Source organism: Oryza brachyantha, chromosome 7 (assembly GCF_000231095.2).
Source record: "Oryza brachyantha chromosome 7, ObraRS2, whole genome shotgun sequence".
NCBI classification, from domain to species: Eukaryota; Viridiplantae; Streptophyta; class Magnoliopsida; order Poales; family Poaceae; genus Oryza; species Oryza brachyantha.
The window spans coordinates 1,089,478-1,111,056 of NC_023169.2; the positions used below are offsets into that span (position 1 = coordinate 1,089,478).

General features: G+C 39.9%; 2 protein-coding genes across 2 annotated transcripts; both read left to right on the plus strand.

The window, feature by feature from the left end:
• Window positions 1-6,528: 6,528 nt before the first annotated feature.
• On the plus strand, window positions 6,529-14,540 carry LOC102702861. Its single transcript, XM_006657367.3, has 16 exons — window positions 6,529-6,711; window positions 7,654-8,067; window positions 8,147-8,372; window positions 8,486-8,737; window positions 8,812-8,921; window positions 9,392-9,487; window positions 9,569-9,656; window positions 9,908-10,137; window positions 10,367-10,551; window positions 10,757-10,956; window positions 11,219-11,551; window positions 11,676-11,777; window positions 12,602-12,899; window positions 13,367-13,515; window positions 13,598-13,882; window positions 14,094-14,540. Exons 2-16 carry the CDS (start codon window positions 7,757-7,759, stop codon window positions 14,292-14,294), a joined length of 3,066 nt encoding a protein of 1,021 aa, XP_006657430.1. The 5' UTR covers window positions 6,529-6,711; window positions 7,654-7,756; the 3' UTR covers window positions 14,295-14,540.
• A 1,733-nt stretch (window positions 14,541-16,273) lies between these two features.
• Window positions 16,274-20,813, plus strand: LOC102703135 (probable LRR receptor-like serine/threonine-protein kinase At2g16250). Its single transcript, XM_006657368.3, has 4 exons — window positions 16,274-17,995; window positions 18,947-19,075; window positions 19,916-19,938; window positions 20,201-20,813. The coding sequence occupies exons 1-4, from the start codon at window positions 16,416-16,418 to the stop codon at window positions 20,767-20,769; spliced, it is 2,301 nt and encodes a 766-aa protein (XP_006657431.2). The 5' UTR covers window positions 16,274-16,415; the 3' UTR covers window positions 20,770-20,813.
• The last annotated feature ends 766 nt before the right edge of the window (window positions 20,814-21,579 follow it).

Here is a 21,579-nt window from a genome sequence, read left to right on the forward strand (position 1 = left end):
TCATGGCCCTTTTGAATCACACGAACAAAACAGACAAATAAAAAAAATATAGGATTCTGATAGAAAAGTAGATACAAAATAGAGAATTATAAAACATAGGAAAATATAGGAATAACCATTTGATTGTACCACAGGAAAAACACAGGAATTTGAGGAAAATTTTTTTCTATGAGGTTCAACCTCTTACTAAATTTTCTCCAAAACTTGTAATGAAATATGCATTCCATACAAATTTCATAGGATTTATTCCTTTAATTCAAAGGGTTTTGTAGAAAAAAATCCTATAGAAATAAAATCATCTAAAATCCCTATGAAATTCCTTTGAATCAAAGGGGCCTTAAATTGGTTTCGATAAAGCACACCACTCCCAACCAGGATGTATTATGCTAACAAGCATCCCCAACATCTCATCTAAATTTGGTCATCCATATTTTTATTTAGATGATCATCTAAAACACTTTCATCTTTCATATCCCTTTGTACTCCAGCAGATCATCTATACATGACATCCCTTATATATATTTAGAGGATTGGAGAGAAAATATCTAAAAATAGAGTTTCTCTCTTCTAATATGGATGACATCGAAAAATAGATGATATGATAGATATTCTGCTGGAGCTTAACTTTTACTCTTCATCCTCTATTTCTAGGATAAAGGATGGGATAGATGAGCCGTTGGGGATGCTCTAAGAAACTTTATCAGTAAGCTTTCTTTTTCTTCGTATAATACTAAGCTAAGGGCCCATTCGTTTTAAATGATTTGTAGAAAAAATACATAAATATAAATTTTGTTGGGAACAAATACTCTACCAACGTTTTAAAGTTTGTTTAAAGGAATATACCAAAGGAAAACTATAAAAAAAATTCCTATCACTCCACTTTCGGTAGCAAAACATGATGAAAATAAGCCACTCCAATCTTAGTTTCTCAATCCTTTGGTTAACTTGTAAAGCATCTAGATAATTTTCATGTGTTTTTCAATCCTATATGTGTGCACATACATTCTTATTCTATTCTAATGTTTCTACTATTCCTATATTTCTATGGTTTAGAAATCCTATGAATTGAATATGTCCCAGAAAAACTCGTCGACCGTCATTCGTCATAGCAAGAGGGGAGCTCTGGTGATGGAGGAGAGGTGGTCAGCAGCAGCAACAACCATAACATATAAAGAGTTAAGAGCGGTGGACTTGGAGTTAGTAGTGACAAGTGATGCAGCTTAGGCGAAATCGGAGAAGAACTGAAGATCAATCTATGGTCCCATAGACGGCGTGATGAGGAGTCGATCCCCGACGATGGCTCTTGTCTCTCGTAATCTCCAACGAGAGGGAGTAAGGACACAGGGCTCCAAGCGACGACCATGAGAGAAGGTCGGCTGGCAACGGATTATGGGCATGAAGGGAGTCAGTTGATGGCCTAGAGTTGGAGAGGTTGAGATAGACTGTGAGAGTGTTGGAAGTGGAGCCAACGTCGTCATGGCCGTGACAAAGAAGCAATTGTGCAAAGTGGAGGTTGGGGGCAGCAACCTCCCGCTACATTGGAGGGCGGTGGCGTCTATGAAGAAGCAAAGGGTGACAAAGAGGTTGACCGATCCCGCTACATTGGAGGGCGGTGGCGTCTATGAAGAAGCAAAGGGTGACAAAGAGGTTGACCGATGATAGAGAAGGAAGAGATAATGGAGGGAGCAAGAAGAATCTCAGGGGCAAAATGGTCCAGCACGTTACTTTTGTATATAGATCCCGGTTGAAAGTGACATTTTATAGGAACCAATTAAAATGGTTGCATTCCAACGAAATCATCTTTCCGGTGGTATAATCTCAATTTTCTATCCATCAGCGATAGGTTGTGTGGCAGCGTGAGATGTGGTTCACCTCAATAGCGAAGGCAGAGCGGCAGAGAGGTGGAGTGAGGGATGGTGCAACAGTGGCGTGGCTTGGCTAGATGGGCTGCAGGAGTCCTATGGCAGACAGAGAAAGTTGGACTAGTTTGAAGGCACGTGGGCTTTCAATAGGTAGAGACAAGGAATGGAGAAAATGAGGAGAGAAGGAATGGAGAAAATGAGGAGAAGGAATGGTGAAAAGGGGAATTTGGAAAAAAAGGAGATGTAGGACACGGGAGGGTGAAAAAGGAAAGATATATCTGTTAAAGAAGTTAAATACAGTAATATGCCTCTACAATTTACAACTTAGTTCTCTTTAATTTTTTTTAAATTATTGTTAGAGTGTCTTAATATTGAGAAACAATGAGCCTCTAAATGACCATATATAAAATTAAATGACCATAAATATTCCATAAAAAGATGGGTGATACATTTCATTAAAAATAAAATTATATTTATTTTAAGAAATATTAATATTTTTATCCGTAGCAAAAGACAGTCGTTTAGTAAGTAATATAAATAAAAAAGAAAGAGAATGATGAAGTCTAAAGGAATTTATGAGCACTGTTTCGTAACAAAATTTGGAAATCGAACTAAAACAATAACACAAAACAATGTGACGAGGGACGGACTTCCCATGAATTTACAAAATATCTAAAAGACAAATTTTGCTACAAGACATCGTGATTTCACGGTTTTAGCTATAGGACACCACATTGAGTGATTTTAGGAAATGCACTGTATATAAATGTGAGAATTAGCTCATGGACACCACACACATTGGAATATTCATTTCTAATTAAATACGAGAGAAACAACGTGAAAGTTCTTAATTACCCTTCGGCCAACATGCCAGATCTCCCATCTATCTATCTCTCTTTCTTTTACACACAGGACCCACATGTAAAGCCCCTATATTCTAAAATATCGCCGCTGGACACCAGGACACTCCCGTACCTCGCCTCTGCATCTTCGACAATGTCATCCTCTTACGCTACTTTATTGCGCCAACAATGTACCAATGTTGCATTGCCTTGATAAGGGTTTGCCCTTCCTCTTCTTTGCTATGGATGGTTGCCCTTTTGCCCATATTGACACCACCATTGCCAGGTACATTCGAGAATAAATAGGCTACATGCCACTCTAGTTGAGCTGTCACCATTTTGAGCATAAGTTATTCATGCTGAATTCACTCAGTTTTGCTTAGAAGAAAACATAGGACTCCTAAAACATAGGAGTACTCCCATCGACCATAAATATTTAATATTCAGAACATGAATTACTCCATCTTTTAAAACTTTAATCATCAATTCTATGAAATATAGTAAGCTATTTGTATTATGAATTTACGATGACACTTTCATTGTTTCTAAATACACGTGTCACTACGCGTTACTCATATTTAACTTTGAATATATTACCTTTTCATATTTTATAGAAAAGCTTCAAACGATATGTATTACCAACGTGTTCTGAATCAGAAATATAAGCATTGAGTATTTGTTCGTCGTAATCCATCATTTTGGTCAAAGTTACTTTTCAAGGCAAATAAATCTACGGTAGTTATTTTGTTTTCGAACAAGCATTTGATGAGAACCATATTACCAAACTTTATCCTAAACATTAAATATATATGACTAGAGAGAGCACTAGGAATATACAGAGTAGGTTACTCTGAGGAATTCCATAGAAATGTTTCTTTAATGACAGTTTTCACAGCCCAAGAAAAAAAGAAAAGAAAAGAAGAAGAAGAAAAAGAATCTACAGCTCGTTAAATTTCAGCATATACTCTTTTCGTTATAGAAAAACGAATATCTGAGTTTGAGTCAGGACGCATCGTATGTTAGCTTCAATTTCAGTTATAGAGAGGGAGTAAAAACTAGCGCCAGATCATGTTTTTTAAGTTGGCTTATTAACTCATAATGAAAATTATATGAGTGAATTAACACATGATTAATTAATTATTAGATATAGAAAACTTAAATATAAATTAATATATTAGTAAGGCAATTTTTATGTAGAAATTTTTGATACTTTTATCAGCTATTTAGCAGACACGTACAAAACGAAAGATCTACGACCAGTTAGAAGAGTGCCGAACGCGTCCTACCCATGCACATATATGGTCACCGGTGAGGTGAGCATATAGCGTTAAGGGTAGGTTCAATATGTGTTTTAAGAAGGTGCATTGAAACATACCAGAGAGGTGCAAGCAAGAGTATTAAGCTAGAAATTCTAATTACCTATATCTTATTTTGGCAACCGGTATTTAGATTAAGAAAATATTTTAGCTAAAACATTTAATATTGCATGACAGAGAAAGCTAGGAAATAATGATTTTTTTATTATAGTGGGACCCATGTTAATATAACATGGAGCTAACTTATATAACAGTTACACAAAAACATATGCTACATCATAAATGTTGGTCTACCTATTATACACACGATATGTCTTAGAGTCTATGTTACAGCGGGCTATAAATATGTATCTGTTTTTTCTTCCATCTTATTTCTCATCTTCTCCATATAAGCATAAATGTAATGTGTTAATTTCTAAAGTCCGTTTACGTCATTTGTTTTACTACTCTTAGAACATCATTAACTAAACTAGTACCCATAATATAATATAAGCACTTTTGGTCAGCAGCCAACGATGGTCGGCGACCTGCTGTGCCACGCGCGGCGCGGAGAGGTTGTGCACCTCCGTTGCTAGGGTAGCCACACGTCCTTCTCTCTTCTCTTGCCGTCTTGATGCTGCACTCCACGTTGCTGACACGTAGACCGGCAAAACTGCAACAAAGCTTTCTCTTTCGGCCACGGTCCTCTTTCTTTTTACCCCTCAGCTGCACATGCACATCAGCACGTCACCACGTGTCATCCTTGTTATTTACTCTCTCCCTTTCACTTTTTAGATTCATCTAGATATAAATTATATACATTCATCACTCTATAATATAAAACGGATATAGTAACTTTTCATATTTTAAGGAAGTGTTTAGTTGGTGAAATGAAAATTTTTGCATATCAAATCAGACATTTGATCGGATATCAAAAGGGGTTTTTGGACACGAATGAAAAAACGAATTTCACGGCTGGCCTATGAACCGCGAGACAAATCTTTTGAGCCTAATTAATCCGTCATTAGCGCATGTTGGTTACTGTAGCACCTATGGATAACCACATACTAATTAGGCTCAAAAGATTCGTCTCACGATTTCTTACATAACTGTGCAATTAGTTTTTCGTTTTGTCTATATTTAATACTCTATTTAGGTGTCTAAAGATTCGATGTGATATTTTTGGGTAAAAATTTTTAGGAACTAAATTACCCCTAAGTTATAAAAAAACATAGTAATATTTTTACACCAAAATAAACTAATCTGGATGTCGTAGATGTTATTATATTTTTCTAAACAATTTTGATTTGGAATAAAGTTAAAGTGAAATGCAGTCTATGAAACGGGAAGAACAGTATAATGTGTTTGTAATCGTCTTATCTTTTCTCTTTTATTTATGTTTATAAACTAAAATTTAAATTTTTAACTTGATTTTAGGACTTCGTACCAAAGCTTATTTTTTAGTCAATGGCTTTTAAACATTAAAAATATGTATATAGACGTTTTAGTCGTAAATTATTTTTTATTTATAAATATGACGTTTGGTTTTTTATAAAAATACCAAACAATCACCGCAATGCTTATAGATAATCAAGCTTAACAACCAAGGACCTTATTTACTTATTTATTATTTATTTATGTTTTTTAAAAGTCAAATGACATATTTACAAATGAAAATAATTTACAAATAAAAATTTTATATATGTGTTCTAAGCGGTCTAAAAGTAAAGTTAGAAAATAGACTCGGATAACAAAGCCCCAAAACCAAACCAAAATTTAAGGATAAAAATATTAAATTTTACTTTATAAATATAGAAGAATCCCCCAAAATTAATTACGAGTTGTTCATTCAGTACCAGCAGTTCAACTGTTTGAGAAATTTCCATAAAACCTAAAGAGCATCTCTGGCTGTAAAATTTAAAGCGCAGAAAAGTGCAAAAGCCTGTCTGAGACTAGAGGCTGAGACCAATTTGACGACGCAATCAATCAACAAAACAGCATCTATTCCTTCCAAGAGAGGAATGTGCTGTGCAACACCGCTGCTACCATCCCATTCCCAGGTCGAGGCAGGGCGGCATCAATCCAATCTCGTTGTCAACTCCTCCACAATTAAGCAACCCAATAAGCTGTGGTCTCCAACGAAACCACGCACTAATCCTATGTCTCCGAATTGCTGCTCCAAGCATCGCTCCGCTCAGCTTTAATCCGGTTCTTTTCCGGTTTATACTTATAAGCCAAACTTTAAAATTTACTAATTTTAAGTAAAGTTATTTTAACCATAATTATTTTTCAATCCGACTTTTAGATTACTAAGAATACATATATAAATATTTTATTTATAAATTATTATTTATTTATAAATATATCGTTTAAGCAATGTCGATGATGGCAGTAAGAAAGGGAATCAAGGGAAGATTCGCTGCTTTGAGATTCGTGCTCGCTCAGATGAGCGTGGGACGGAAGCTTCTTCCCAGCCTAGTTTCTTCTTCTTTCTTCTCACCCACCTTCTCCATTTCGTGTTTGCTTCCCTCTTCGGAGACGAGACGACAGCGAGCGCGAGCAGCAGCGTCCCCCTCCGCCGGCATCCCCCAATTCTCTGCGGCCGCGCCTCTCCTCGTGCCGCCACGTGGCTCCCCCGCCGCTGCCCCAGCCCAGATCGCTGCGCCGCTCACCGCCTCTTCTTCCCTGCCCTCGCCGCGGCTCCGGCCACAGGTGTGCGCTTTCGACTTCGCCGAGCCTTTTTTCCCCCCATCTGAATTTCCCACCACCCGTCCGCACCTGCACAACACCACCGCCCCTCTCTCACGTCGTGCAAAGCGCCCACCTTAAAAAAAAAAAATTCAAAACCTGGTTTCCGCTACCGGGGCAGTACCCGGTTGGGGCACCGGATTGGAGCTTGGACATGCCTCGCATCATGCGATGGTTCGGAATTCGGATTTGTTAGCGTCGGCATTTGGCTGTTTGCGAGTGTACAAGGCAGGCTTTCCTTCTGTATGACTGACTGTATCTGTACAAAATAACAAACTTTATGTCTCTCTCTCTCTCTCTCTCTCTCTCTCTCTCTCTCTCTCTCTCTCTCTCTCTCTCTCTCTCTCTCTCTCTCTCTCTCTCTTAATGTGTGTTCTTCTTCCTCTCTGAGAATGAGTAATCTGAACAAATTTAGGAAGACCTGGTACTGCCGTAGCAGCACCACTACGGTGGAAAGGAATGGATAACCTCATAACCATGTTGACAGGCTTTGGTGTAGAGCTAGTGAGATGATTGTATCCTGTAGGATATCATGCAAATCTGTTTGTGGAATCACAATTCTTTTTAATCATCGTGTGCCTGTGCCAGCATACAGAAACAGTCTGCACAGTAGTTTTAGGATCGACCCTTTAAGTTAAAATTCAGGGAACAGTATCGAATAAATTGGTTTTATCTGCTAATTCATGAATAGCGGCAAGGCACATTCTAATTTTGTATGCAGCATTTAGATTTTTTTTCATGTGTTTGTGTCTCTTTTAGAACTGTTTTGCTTTTGTTGGATGTCTCTGAAGACAATTTATAAATTATGTCTGATGTTGATGTTTGACATGCTTATTATTACTTGCTGAGTTAACTACTTGTGCAGATGAGTTTACACATCAGCATTTTTTTATCTAATTTATGCAGTACTGTCCACAAAGCTGTAACATTTCTCCAGTAACAAAGCGCCTTCAGTTTCTGCTTTGGTTTCGAGTATGACATACCAGTGAATCCAGGGAGCCATATTTCTATGGGAAGAGAAAAACTGCGCAAGCAACGTTCTGGTCGTCTGATTGAATCCCTCAAAATGGAGAGGGTCAGGACTATCCTGACTCATAGATATCCATATCCACATGAGCACTCGAGACATCTCATGATTGCTGTATTTGCTATCTGGCTTTTCTTCGTTTCATCGGATAACTTGCAAACTCTTATAATGAAGTTGGATAAGAATTTCAAATGGTGGTCGATGTATGCCTGTTTAATTGGTTTCTTCTATTTCTTCTCCTCACCTTTTATTAGGAAGACCATCAAACCAAGCTATTCAAATTTTAGTCGTTGGTAAGCAACCTCACTCTGTGAGTAGGTAAATTAAGTAAACATGGTGTATTTTGTTCTCTAAAGCTGTTTCCGGATGCAGGTATATTGCTTGGATATTCTTGGCAGCACTATACCATCTCCCCAGTTTTCAGTCAATGGGGTTGGATTTGCGGATGAACCTTTCTCTTTTCCTCACCATTTATATCTCCTCTCTAATTTTCTTGATCGTATTCCATGTCATATTTCTTGGCCTGTGGTATTTGGGCCTTGTTTCTCGTATGGCAAAGAAAAAGCCGGAGATGCTTACTATAATTCAAAATTGTGCAGTAAGTTTCTTTGCTTTCGATAGTTATATGAGTATTCTGTACTTTCACCTAATCTTGTTTAGTTATCTGTGCATTTGTCCCTTATTGTTTCTGCATTTTGTGTTGTGTTGCAGGTTATTAGTATAGCTTGTTGCGTACTTTACAGCCACTGTGGTAACAAAACTATTTCAAGAGATAAATCTATTGACCGTAGAACTGCTAGCTGGATTGCATTTTCTCTATGGAAAAAGCATGATGACAATTCACTGATTTCAAAGCTGTTGCGTATGCATAAGTTTAAAGAGCAGATTTGCTCATCCTGGTTTGCACCAGTTGGCTCTGCTAGTGATTACCCTCTTCTATCTAAATGGGCCATTTATGGAGAAGTTAGTATATTTCACCTTTTCTGTTTATCTTGATTATTTTTTTGGTTTATTCTTATCTTTTATGTTTGCTCCAGTTAGCTTCTAATGGATCCGGATATTCCAATGACATTTCACCTGTCTACTCTTTATGGGCTACATTCATTGGTCTTTACATAGCCAATTATGTTGTCGAGCGGTCGACCGGGTATGAAACTATCTGAACATATCCACCTGATAGCTTACTATTGGTGTGTATTATGAAAATTCATATGTCAATGATATGTATTCTGTCATTTTGAGAAAGCGACATTTGATATCGGAAAAGGGTATTAAGTTCACCATTTGTTCATCTAACAGAGCAGTATATATTTGAGGTTTTAACCTTCTTCATCTCTCTCAAAAATGTCAATGACTACCTGCATAAGATATTTGGGAAATCTATAATATGTTAATGTTCAGTTTCTTTAGTTTCTGCTACCTGAATATTTAGACATGTTCACATACTGATGAAATTTCTGAGGCAACCAAAAATGGAAAACCATGTTCACTCTGTGTAATTGTATAATGACCAAATGACAATGGAAGCTAAAAGGGAAACCATGTTCACACTGTTAATTGTATAACGACCAACTAAAACTCACTTTCATATCTTTGTTTCATTTGAGTTGTTTATAGATGGGCTCTAACTCATCCTTTGACAATTTCGGAGTACGAGAAATTGAAGAAACAGCTGAAACCAGATTTAGAGGACATGGTTCCTTGGTACTCTGGGTGCGGTGATGACACTCTACCTCTTGCTATCTTGCTTGGTGCAGTATACAGTGGCTAACTACCTGTTGATTTGCTCTGCAGGACATCAACTGATTTATTTAAAACTGTTTTTGATCTCATGGTATCTGTGACTCTCTTTGTTGGTCGGTTTGACATGCGTATGATGCAGGTAAGCAACCTGTTGATGTTGAGACTTATTCCTTTCTTATTTTGATTATTAGTTTTCAGTTTTTCCTTATCACATGACCCCTTTCCCCCATGTTTTATTTATTATTTTGCACTGTGTTGCCTGTTGATACTTGATAACACTAGAATGATCTATATATGTCCTTTCACATTGTGGTTTCTCTTTGCACTTCTTATTGAAATGGCTGATCCTGTTAACTGAGCGATTGACCTTTTCCTTTTATTCTCGACCAGGCTGCTATGAACAAAACTCCAGATGAATCTAAGAGCAGTGACTTGTTCTATGATCATCTTGATGGAAAAGACGAACTCTGGTTTGATTTCATTGCAGATACAGGCGATGGTGGCAACTCAACTTATGCTGTAGCACGGTTACTTGCACAACCTTCTTTAGCCATAAAATCTGATGGTTCTAGGCAAACATTTCCCCGTGGACAACTACTCCTTATTGGTGGAGACCTAGCGTATGTTTCTATATTCAGTCTTAAAATTCACATTATGTAGACACTACGAGCAAAAGAATTCCTCGCAGACTGTTATAGTTCTGCAGGCTGATATTTTATATATTGATATCATGTCACACCATTAGTATCTTTTCCATTGTTATAAAGTTAACTTACACAGTTTTGGATTTTCCATATTGATATAAGCGTATTCCACAGAAATGTTGATTTCCCCCCCTTTTCTTCACAGATATCCAAATCCATCCTCCTTTTCGTATGAACGGCGTTTTTTCTGCCCTTTTGAATATGCCCTCCAGCCTCCTGCTTGGTATAAACCTGAACACATAGCATTGGAGAAACCTGAACTTCCCCTTGGAGTTTCTGAGCTCAGGAAATACCGTGGACCACAGTGTTTTATGATTCCTGGAAACCATGGTAACTGTTACTCATCTGTAATTTAATGCAGTACCATCATGGCTTACAGAATTTCTTATCATGAATTCCTTGCCATTTGCTTATGTGTTTTATTGGTTATGCTAATGTTGTTTTGGCATGGAATGCTCAATGATGTTTCCAAGACACTTCTTTGGGTTGATCTATTGAAGAATAGGTCTGACAAAATCTACATTGTTTTGAGCAGATTGGTTTGATGGACTGCACACATTCATGAGGTATATCTGTCATAAAAGTTGGCTGGGTGGGTGGTTTCTACCTCAGAAAAGGAGTTATTTTGCATTAAAGCTTCCTAATGGGTGGTGGGTTTTTGGCCTTGACCAAGCTCTTCATGGTGACATTGATGTCTACCAGTTCAAGTTTTTTGCAGAGTTATGTCAACAGAAGGTAATAATATTATGTTCTAGATATTAGCAAATTGTTGTTTTACCAGATGCTGTGGTCTACATTTTTATGATTCAGTTATTCTGATAGAAATATAATGATTGTAGTACTAGTACACCATAGATATTACTCTACAGATCAGTAGTACGTACTAGACATTGTAATCATAATCAGAAAATTATGCATAATTCTTTACTCAAGTGGCCATGTGAAGTTTACTGCGTGTGGATATTCTTACTGACTAATACTATTGTTAATTATGCAGGTTGGAGAAAGTGATTCTGTAATTCTTATAACTCATGAGCCCAATTGGCTTCTTGATTGGTACTGGGGTGATAAAACTGGAACAAATGTTGCATATCTAATTCGTGAATACCTTAGGGGAAGATGCAAACTGCGGATGGCTGGGGATCTGCACCATTATATGCGTCACTCTTGCATTGAATCGAAAGAACCAATTCATGTGCAACACTTACTTGTAAATGGTTGTGGTGGGGCGTTCTTGCATCCAACACATGTCTTTGAGAATTTCAGAGAATTTTATGGGAACAAATATGAGACGAAAGTTGCATATCCTTCTTATGATGATTCTAGCAGGGTAAGGTCAATTCATGCATTTGTGCCTTCATTTGGATTGATACATAGCAGAGCTTGATCTTTCATGTTCATGATTTGATTTAGTTTATTACCAATTGACTTTTATTCATTATTTTTCCTTCCAGATTGCACTTGGTAATATTTTGAAGTTCCGAAGAAAGAATTGGCAGTTTGATGTCATTGGCGGTTTTGTATACTTTGTTTTGGTTTTCTCGATGTTCCCACAGGTGAGAGACTATTTTTTTTATGAATTATATTCATAGAAGTTCGTTAAGCTTATGAACTGTTTAGTTAATGCAAATATAAGTGCTAAATTATAGATTTCATGAAATTATTGTCCTCCAACAGTGTATATGCTTGTCCAATCAAACTAATAGCACAGAAAATACCTTTGGTGGTATAAGTTCATTGATGATTATGCCCTGCTACTTAGCATTGACGTTCAACATGACTTATGCTCTCTGGAGTACTTTAGGATTTCAGATATCAGAATAATTCCTGATATCCTTTGATTTTTATTTTGTTTTGTTAACTACTACCTCTATCTCACAATGCTAAAGCCTAGTACTAGATTTGACGTAACCTAGTAGAATGAATCTGAACAAAGGATGTGTCTAGATTCGTTGTACTAGATTGTGTCAAATCTAGTACTAGGTTTTAGTATTTTGAGACGGATAGTATTTTAAGACGGAGGTAGTAATATTTAAGAAAGTCATCGGGGCTTTGCTCATAGAATCATTTGAGGCCTATTTCCAAGGGTGCATTAACATATCTGAGACTTCAGGAGCACATTTAGTTGTACGTTGTAGGGATAGTTGCCTGTACGTTTTCTTTGTAGTCTGCTGCTTGAATTCTATGGACCAACATTTGGTGATAAATAATGCTTATTTAGATGATAAATGCACTTGTACCATATTATGGAAGCTAGAGCGACAAGAGCAACATTACCAATTTTGAATCACTAGAGTATCAAACTGAAATTAGAGCAGCGCTAAAAGTTTCTCAATTACTGTTCTTTTGTGGTCTGACATGAGTATGGTTTGATGTTCAGTGTGACTCCTTCCGTATCTTACATGAAGACTCTTGGGGTGACCGTGTTAATAGTTTCTTCACCGCAATGTGGAATGTTGTTTTTGAGATTCTGGAGCATTCCTATGTATCCCTGGCTGGTGTTGTTACTCTATTGATGGTATCATTTTTCTTCGTACCCACAAAACTATCACGTAGAAGACGTGCCATGCTTGGTTTTCTTCATGCTGCTGCTCATCTAACTTCAGCAGTGCTACTGATGCTTCTTATGGAATTGGCTATTGAGATATGCATCCGCAATAATCTATTGGCAACATCAGGTCAGTGTTTCATCTTTCTTTTTTTGGATGCATCATTGCTTGATATATCATTTAATGTTTTGTCATCTTGAACCCTTGCAAGCTATAACCCTGTGTTCTCTCTTGGTTTGAGAAGGGACGCACCATTTTCACCATGCTTTATCATAGCTGTCTGAATTTTAATGCAGCTACATAGTAGTTTCAGTATTTACTGCCAGGTTCTTTGGTTCTAGCTCCATTTTTATTTCAGAAGAACTTGTGTCTAACTTTATCATTGTGATATGTGTAATGGTCGTCACCCTAAAGTTCTCTGCCCAAGGAATGTTTGTAGAAGAGACAAGGACAGTGTACTAATGCAACCATTGTATTGAATTGATTTCTCATACCACTTTATCTGTTGCAACGTGGCACATGTTTATTCCTACAGCTATTTTTTTCTCTGCTATTTAATGCCTGAATGTTCATTTTCTATTCCTGTCTTCCTCCAGGCTACCATACCCTCTACGAGTGGTACCGCAAGGTCGAAAGTGAGCATTTTCCTGATCCTACAGGGCTTCGCACTCGTCTGGAACAATGGACTTTTGGTCTTTACCCTGCATGCATTAAGTACCTTATGTCTGCATTTGACATCCCTGAGGTTATTCTTTATACATACAAGAATCACTCTTTCTAACGTCCTGTAGCATTTTCAACAATATAATGTGTATTTGCTGTTTCAGGTTATGGCAGTAACCCGGAGCACAATCTGCAGAAAAGGAATAGAGTCTCTTCCTCGAGGAGGAGCTATCATCTACTATGTTTGTGTGTTCCTGTATTTTTGGGTCTTGTCAACACCTGTTGTATCGCTGGTGTTTGGGAGCTACTTGTACATCTGCATAAACTGGTTTCATATCCATTTTGATGAGGCCTTCTCCTCACTGCGCATAGCCAATTACAAGGCATTTACACGGTTCCACATCAAGAAGAATGGAGATCTTGAAGTTTTCACCCTGGCTGTCGACAAGGTAAGAAGCCTGCTGAGTTAACTTCTGTTTATCAACTAAGCAATGTATCGATTAAACACTCTCTCTCTCTTTCATTTGTCATGTATCTTTAACCCCAATACTAAGATATTTACCCCTGGTAGCCATCTGCAAAACATCATCAAGTTATGAATTCCACATGCATCTCTCTTTAGAAAGAACCAAACATTGTTGTGCTTTTGTGAATCAACAGGTGCCGAAAGAATGGATGCTGGATCCAGACTGGGATATGGAACCAAAGGAGCCATTCCAGATGAGCTACAGCAGGAAATTCCCTAGCAAGTGGAGAGCCGCCTCTGGCTCAGACCCAACCAATGCGGTGCGGGTCGTCGACCACTTTGTCATCTCTCGGACACCCCCAGATCCCACAACCCCAAGATCTTCTTCTACTTGATGAAGTGTAGCATAGCTTAAGGCCGTAATTGTTGTAATGTACAGTGTAGTCATCTTGTTCTGCCTCCTTGTATAAATTGTACAGCAACACAAGAAGCCAGCGCACTCTGACATAGCATTAGAAGAAACAGGGTAAGAAACAAGAGAGAAAGGCAAGGGATGGGGAGGAATCTCTGCTTGTAACGCTACATATCTTTTGCTCAATGAAACAGACAAACAGTGATGACTATTGGTTCAGTATTGTTCAGATTGCTGTTTGGTGCACATATGTAGGTGGCCTGATGGGGAATGTGTGCTGTGAGTTCATCAATTGTAATGTTTATGCTAGAGCAATTTGTTAAATAATAACTCATGCAAATGCATGTAATATAATGTTTCCATCAGATGATGATCCTGACACTAACATGCACAGATTGATTTTGCCTGCAAAGTTCAGTTTAAAACTGAACAACAATCAGGTCTATTTAGTAGACAGATTTCAGACAACTTGGCTAAGATTCTGACGGTAAAACCAGAGACCAAGAAACTACGAAACAAACAACGATTGCACTTGCATACAGACAGGAGGAAAGATCAAAGGCAAAAAGAGCAAAGAGCCCGACTTGTAAAACAGTAGAAAAAATCGTCAGACGATACGGTGACCGGAGGAGAAGCCGGTGAAGAGCCAAGGCGAGCACCTCGCCGGCGATCCCAGCGACATTATTGCTCCCCAATGGCTGCGCATTGTCTTTTGGGTGTTCAGTGTTGCAGCTGTGCAGCCCACTGCGGCCCAATTAGAGCCCTATCAAATGATGATTTTTTATTTATATATTCTTTATAACAAATTAATAAAAATAGATTTTTGTTTGAAAAGATTGTAAAACTAGATCCCAACGCCTAGCTAGTGGGTGAATATATAAAACACTTACCGGCTGGATGATATACGTAAGATGGAGGATGTATCAAGTAGAGATAAATGTAGAAACCACGTGACAAAATTAATGGTGTCAACTCGTTAGTGATTTGCCCCTACTAACCTCTAGACATGGAGTATTTACACGAAACACCTTTAACATAAATAATGTATCTTTTTAAATGTTGTATACTCTATTACTTGACTTTTTCTTTTAATGTTTAACCATTGATCTTATTTAAAAAATTAGTATAGATATAAAAAATAACAAGTCGTTCTTAAAATTCTTTTGATAATAAAATAAGTCACAAGCAAAATAAATAATATTTTTATAATTTTTTAAATAAGACAAATGATCAAATATTTTATATTATAAAACGGAGGGATTAATTCTCACTTCTCTAATGGGGTAATCCCATGATCTATGACCTCGCAATGTCAACTGAACAGTATTGTACTTGCCTACAATACGTGTAGGAGTTGCCAGCCACAAGCCCACACAACAGGAACGTTTGCAACTTTTGCATCCAATCCAACCACCATGCATCGTTCATCTCATTTAAGAATAAAATAAAATTCAATTGAACTAGAAACGCGTAAAATTTGGCGAAATTCATACGAACAGATTTACAGCTCAGTTCATCTCAAAAGAAACCCCCAAAAAAAAATTACAGCTGAGCAGGAGTAAAAGCCAACCAAAAACTCCCCAACGGAAAAAGGAAAAAAGGGACGGGGACAAAACCGAGCCGCCCGTCTCCATCCGTCCCAAACGAAACGGTAAAACCTGTCCGCCGTCATCCCGAACGCCACCGACAGGCGGGCCCCACCGCGCCCCAGCCGGCGCCGCCTCCTCCGGCCGGTCACTGCCACGTGGGGCCCACGCTAGCCCCACCGTCGCCCGCCTCCCCACCAGTCGGGCACGGGCGCATTGAAAGAGCGTGGCGGGCGGCCCGTGGGCCGCGCGGGCCCACCAAGCACGGCTGGCTGCCATTGGGCCCCACCAAACCGGCCTATCTCTTTTTTTTTTCTTTTTTTGGCTCTGTTTAGTCGCTCGCACACATGCCGGTTTCTTGTCGCGTCTTCTCTTCTCTTCTCTTCTCGCCTCGACGCCTCGTCGCCACCGCGCCGCAGTCAACTCCCCCCCGCACCAACGCATTTCCGCGAACACCTCACGCGCGCATCCATGGCGGCCGCGCCGCGGTGAGCTGACGGAAGCACGGCGCGTCCCCCATGGCGGCGCGGCGCTTGGTGGCGGTGGCGGCGGTGGTGGTGGTGCTTGCCGTCGCTGTGGAGGTGGAGGCGCAGGAGAGGCTGGCGTCGGCGTCGGATTTGGCCGGGCTGCTCAGCCTGCGCGCGTCGCTGGGGCTGCGGGCGAGGGAGTGGCCGGCGAGGGCGGACCCGTGCGCGCGGTGGGCTGGGGTCACCTGCCGCGGGGGCCGCGTCGTCGGGGTCAGCGTCGCCGGGTTCCGCCGCACCCGGGTCGGCGCCCGGGCGCCGAGGTTCGCGGTCGACGGGGTGAGGAACCTCACGGCGCTGGAGCTCTTCAATGCGTCCGGGTTCGCGCTTCCGGGGGAGATGCCGGCGTGGTTCGGGAGCGGCCTCCCGCCGTCGCTCGCCGTGCTCGACCTCCGCTCCGCCGAGGTCAATGGCACGCTCCCCGCCGATCTTGGCGTGTCCGGGAACCTGACGAGCTTGCTCCTCTCGGGGAATGGCCTGTCTGGCCCGGTGCCGGGGTCGCTGCTGTCCATCAGAGGGCTTCGCTTTCTGGACCTCTCCGGCAACAATTTCACCGGCGGGCTGCCCAATGTCACTGCCATCAACGGTGATGGAGCCGCCTCGTTGTTCAACATTTCCGGCAATTCTTTGTATGGTGTGGTCAGCGATGCCATTGGGGCCCTCAAGGGGAGGTTCCAGATGGTGGACCTATCAAGCAACTACTTTGATGGGGTTTGGAATGTGTCTGATGGAAATGTAGATGTTAGGATGAATTGCTTCTCTGGTGTGCCAGATCAGCGCAACCGTGCTGATTGTGAAGAGTTCTATAGGAGGGTAGGGGTGGGGCTTGTTGATGCTCTGGCACCCGCAGCTTCGCCACAGACATCACCGGAGCCGATGAAGAAGAAGAGTCGGATATCCAAGGGTTTATTGATTGGAGTTATTGCAGCCGCGGCAACGCTGATGGTTGTGTTTTTCTGTGCATTGGTATTCTGTTTGGCAAGGCATAAGAAGGCGGGAAGAACAGGCGGGCGTGGGAGAGGGGTCGATACAAATGAGGAAAGCACACGCGGCGTGCGTAGGAGGGATAGTAGTGTAAATCCGGTGACATCATCACCCGTAGCAGTGTCATCAAGAGCCAATTCTGGACATAAGGATGCGGTTGTCGTTTCTGGTGAGTTCAACTATGAGCAGTTGGTCCATGCCACAGGTGGGTTTGGAGATGACAACCTCCTCAAGCATGGCCACTCGGGAGATATTTACCATGGCGTGTTTGAGAATGGATCCCACATTGTTGTGAAGAAGGTCAATACACAGAGCATCAGCAATCATGCGAGTGAATTGGACTTCTATAGAAGGTATTCACATGAGAGGATTGTTCCGTTACTCGGACATTTGTCAAGGGATGAAGAGGAATTTCTGGCTTACAAGTATATGCCTAAGGGGGACTTGACTAATGCATTGCACAAGAAACCTGTGGACACAGAAGATAGCTTGCCATCATTGGATTGGATAACAAGACTGAAGATTGCAACAGGTGTAGCTGAGGCGATGTGCTTCCTTCACGATGAGTGTCGCCCACCATTAGTTCACAGGTAATTCAGTATTCTATATGATCCAGACATCTAGGAAATTCATTTGGTACACCCTCTAGTATCCTATTGGTTGGTGCAGCCTAATATTAGACTGTCTGTCCTACTCTAAATAGTTACAACGGTGGGTTATATTCGATTATGATGTAGCCATACTCGGTGTAAGTTTTGTTGAAGACTGGAAATGATATAAGAATAGTGAAGTAGAAGAAGTGTTTAATTAAAATTCAATTGTTTGGTTTGTGATTTCTGGGACTCCTCTATGTGTCTGTTGTGCCTTTCTTGGATTTATTTACACAGCAGTTTACTTCTTATTTCACTGAGGCACTTTTGCTGAATGGAGAAAAACTTGCATATGAAATTTCTTTGGGTGACTGCATATGATTTATCTGTGCATGTTGTGTAGTTGTCTAGAAGCATTGACCCACTGTAATTAAAAGTATACATTTCGATATGACTTGTCATTTTCTGGTAACTCTTATTGGTAGATATATAATTGTTAGTTCTGTTCGTGTCTCTTTCTGCAGTTGGTTGGTTTGTTTGTCTTTTTCTTCATTCGGTTATGTGTTCTTATTATTTGAAGATGTATATGGTTTCTTTTGACTAGTGATCAACTATACCAAGGTCCCAAGTCTCAATCAAGGCATTAGATGTGCATTTGATATTTTACCTTTAGTGTTCTGTGTATGTCATCAACAATTTCAGGAAACTGTAGGTATGGTGCTATGGACATAACTGGTAGCAGTCATTTTTTTTGTTCCCACTTGCCTGTTTAAAATTCTCATATTTGCTGTCTTATGTTTCTTTGACTAGGGAATTTTTATTATTATCTCAACTTTTCTAACTCAATAAGCCATCTCCAAGTTGATACATGTTTTGAATACCTGATTCTTCTATGATATTAGTGTTCACATTGTTATTTATTATGTTATGATTTCTTTATTGTAATTGCAGAGATATCCAAGCAAGTAGTGTTCTTCTTGACGATAAATTTGAAGTGCGACTTGGGAGTATGAGTGATGTATGTGCACAGCAAAGTGGGGGAAGCCAGAATGTCTTCTCTCGTTTGTTGAGATCATCAAGGTAAGATTGCGACCTGTGCCCTCTTCTTCTACATACTATGGGTTAGGATGAGAAACTGCACTGATGGCGATTGAATGTGTTGGTTGTACAGTTTTTTGAATTTTCATAATCACTGATGACCATATTTGCTGGTCTTTTTTTCTGAATTTGTATTTTAAATTAGAAAAGAACAATAATATAAAATGGAAGGCGAGAATAAAAACAAACAGTGATATTGATAGATCACAGATGATCCTATGTAAAGAATGCAATTCCCTACTGATGTTCTTTTTAAATACACTACTAGGTAAATAGGGAATTGCATGCTCTACATAGGATCATCCGTTACAAAAATAACAGAAGCACCCAAACGGGTTTGAACAGTGACATCTTGGTCTGCAGTCAAATGCTCAACCACTGAACTGTGGAACTGTTTATCCTTATTAACATAAATTTTGCGCTCATGTTTTGCTTTCTCCCTTATATTAGTTGACAGATACTACAATATGTACAACTTGAGTTCTGTAGTAAATCTGGGAATAGCAGAGAACTACGAAGCCGTTTGAGTTTCTTTGTTCTGTTGGATGGCAGACCAGGTGATACTCTGCTGTGAAAGGGGTTGGTGATTAGAGATAACCTAAAATAACAACTTATTCTCTATAGTAGTTGCATGATAGTTGGTAGTTGGTACTTGTTAGTCCACCACACAGAGCACACACCTACTTCTAATCCTGTTGTCTTTAGTTGAGCAAACTTCTATCTTTATGTGCTTGAAACGAGTAACATCTTTCTAAAAGCTTTTGCTTACTGCTTAGCTAAAGCTCCTAACTGACGATGATATTTGGTTCTTTCTTGTCACAGGTCTCTTGACAAGAACACATCAGGTACAGAAATCTTACGCATGGCTATTTATTATTGCCTCTGTTTCACATTATAAGATGTCATGGTTCTGCCTAGATTCATATGGACGTTAAATATAAACACATATCTAAAATATATTCATTGATCCATAAATAAACCTAGATTAGACCAAAACATCTTATAATATGAAACAGATGGAGTAACATTTTATTTGACGTGATACATGTGCATGCATACAAGCAAGTTTCATGGTTAACGTTCCCCTTTGCATTTTTTACATGACAGGTCCACCAGCAACTTGTTCTTATGATGTTTACTGCTTTGGAAAGGTGATGCTTGAGCTAGTAACAGGCAACTTTGGTGTAAGTGGATCAAACGATGCTGCCTCCGAAGAGTGGATGACAAACACCCTCAACCGCATCGACATGAATGACAAGGAGAGCATCTCCAGGATCATTGACCCTCTGCTCATTGTCGACGAGGACCATCTCGAAGAGGTGTGGGCGGTGGCAATTGTCGCAAAGACATGTCTGAATTCAAAGGCATCAAGGCGGCCCTCTGCTCGCTATGTCCTGAAAGCCCTGGAGAACCCGCTGAAGATTCTGAGGATGGCGTCCCGCTCCAATTCAGCAAGGCTCAGGAGCTCATCATCCCGGAGCTCCTGGCAGTCTGCTTTCCTTCAAGGAAACCGGTACCAGAGCCTCGAAACCGCATCGTCGTCAGGGCAAATTCTGGACCGGAAACACTCAGCCAGATCACATGGAAGTGGGGGAGAGACCTCCTTCTCCTTCAAGAGAGCCTCTCGGGAGATCGCTCCAGAGCCAGAAGGTTTCGAGGAGAATGTTTTTGTGTAGGACTGAAATTACACGATTCATTCGAAGAATTCGTGATTCTTTCATACCTGTGTATAATTCTGATATTTTGATGAGCATGATTCAAGGTCTCGAAGTGAGAATTGTGCATATAGAGAAGTTTTCGGGGGTTTTCTTTCTTTCTTTTTTGCTTCATATGTTCAAGAATTTGTCTTGGTTTATTGGACAGATGGTACTTGAATGTTTTATTGTGCACATAGCATTTGCTCTTTTTTTTCCTTATCATATCAAGCAGTAAGCTTTTTCGTTAGCAAAAATACTTCTCTTTTGGGAATCACTAGAAAAATACTTCTAATAATAACTATGAGGCGTCACATCTTTTTTTAAGTAAATACTCGTCCGTTTTAAAATGTAACACTTTCTAGGTATCCTTATCTAGTTTTATATGTATGCTAATAAATCTATAAGTCTTATAATATAAAACAGAGGTAGTAATAATTTGCCATGATTAGGGCTCACAATATTGTTTGAATCCCATCGAATTGTCATTCAAAATTCCACGAATTTATCATCTAGCCGAACAAAATCGATACAAAAATATCTCTATGATGTGAATGCGTGGAGTAAGGACAAAAAGAATGAATGAATCATTCAGGCTGATATAGAAAAGAGTAGAGGAGGAGCAGTACACTGGATATTTTGTTGCGTGGATTGGCGACGGCGAGGCTCACCGGCGGCATCGCCTCGAGTGAGGTATCCGCGGCGGGGGTCGGGGGCTCGCCGGAGCCGGCGGAGGAACGGCGAGAGGGAGAGGAAAACCAGAAGCCAATCCGACGTCGTAGGGACCAATTT

Coding starts and splice junctions, on each gene's coding strand:
- LOC102703135 (XM_006657368.3), top strand. CDS start 16,416: ATGGCGGCGCGGCGCTTGGTGGCGGTGGCGGCGGTGGTGGTGGTGCTT. Junction 17,996..18,946: donor CGCCCACCATTAGTTCACAG/GTAATTCAGTAT, acceptor TTGTAATTGCAG/AGATATCCAAGCAAGTAGTG. Junction 19,076..19,915: donor CGTTTGTTGAGATCATCAAG/GTAAGATTGCGA, acceptor TTCTTGTCACAG/GTCTCTTGACAAGAACACAT.
- LOC102702861 (XM_006657367.3), top strand. CDS start 7,757: ATGGGAAGAGAAAAACTGCGCAAGCAACGTTCTGGTCGTCTGATTGAA. Junction 8,373..8,485: donor CTATAATTCAAAATTGTGCA/GTAAGTTTCTTT, acceptor GTTGTGTTGCAG/GTTATTAGTATAGCTTGTTG. Junction 8,922..9,391: donor GTTGTCGAGCGGTCGACCGG/GTATGAAACTAT, acceptor AGTTGTTTATAG/ATGGGCTCTAACTCATCCTT.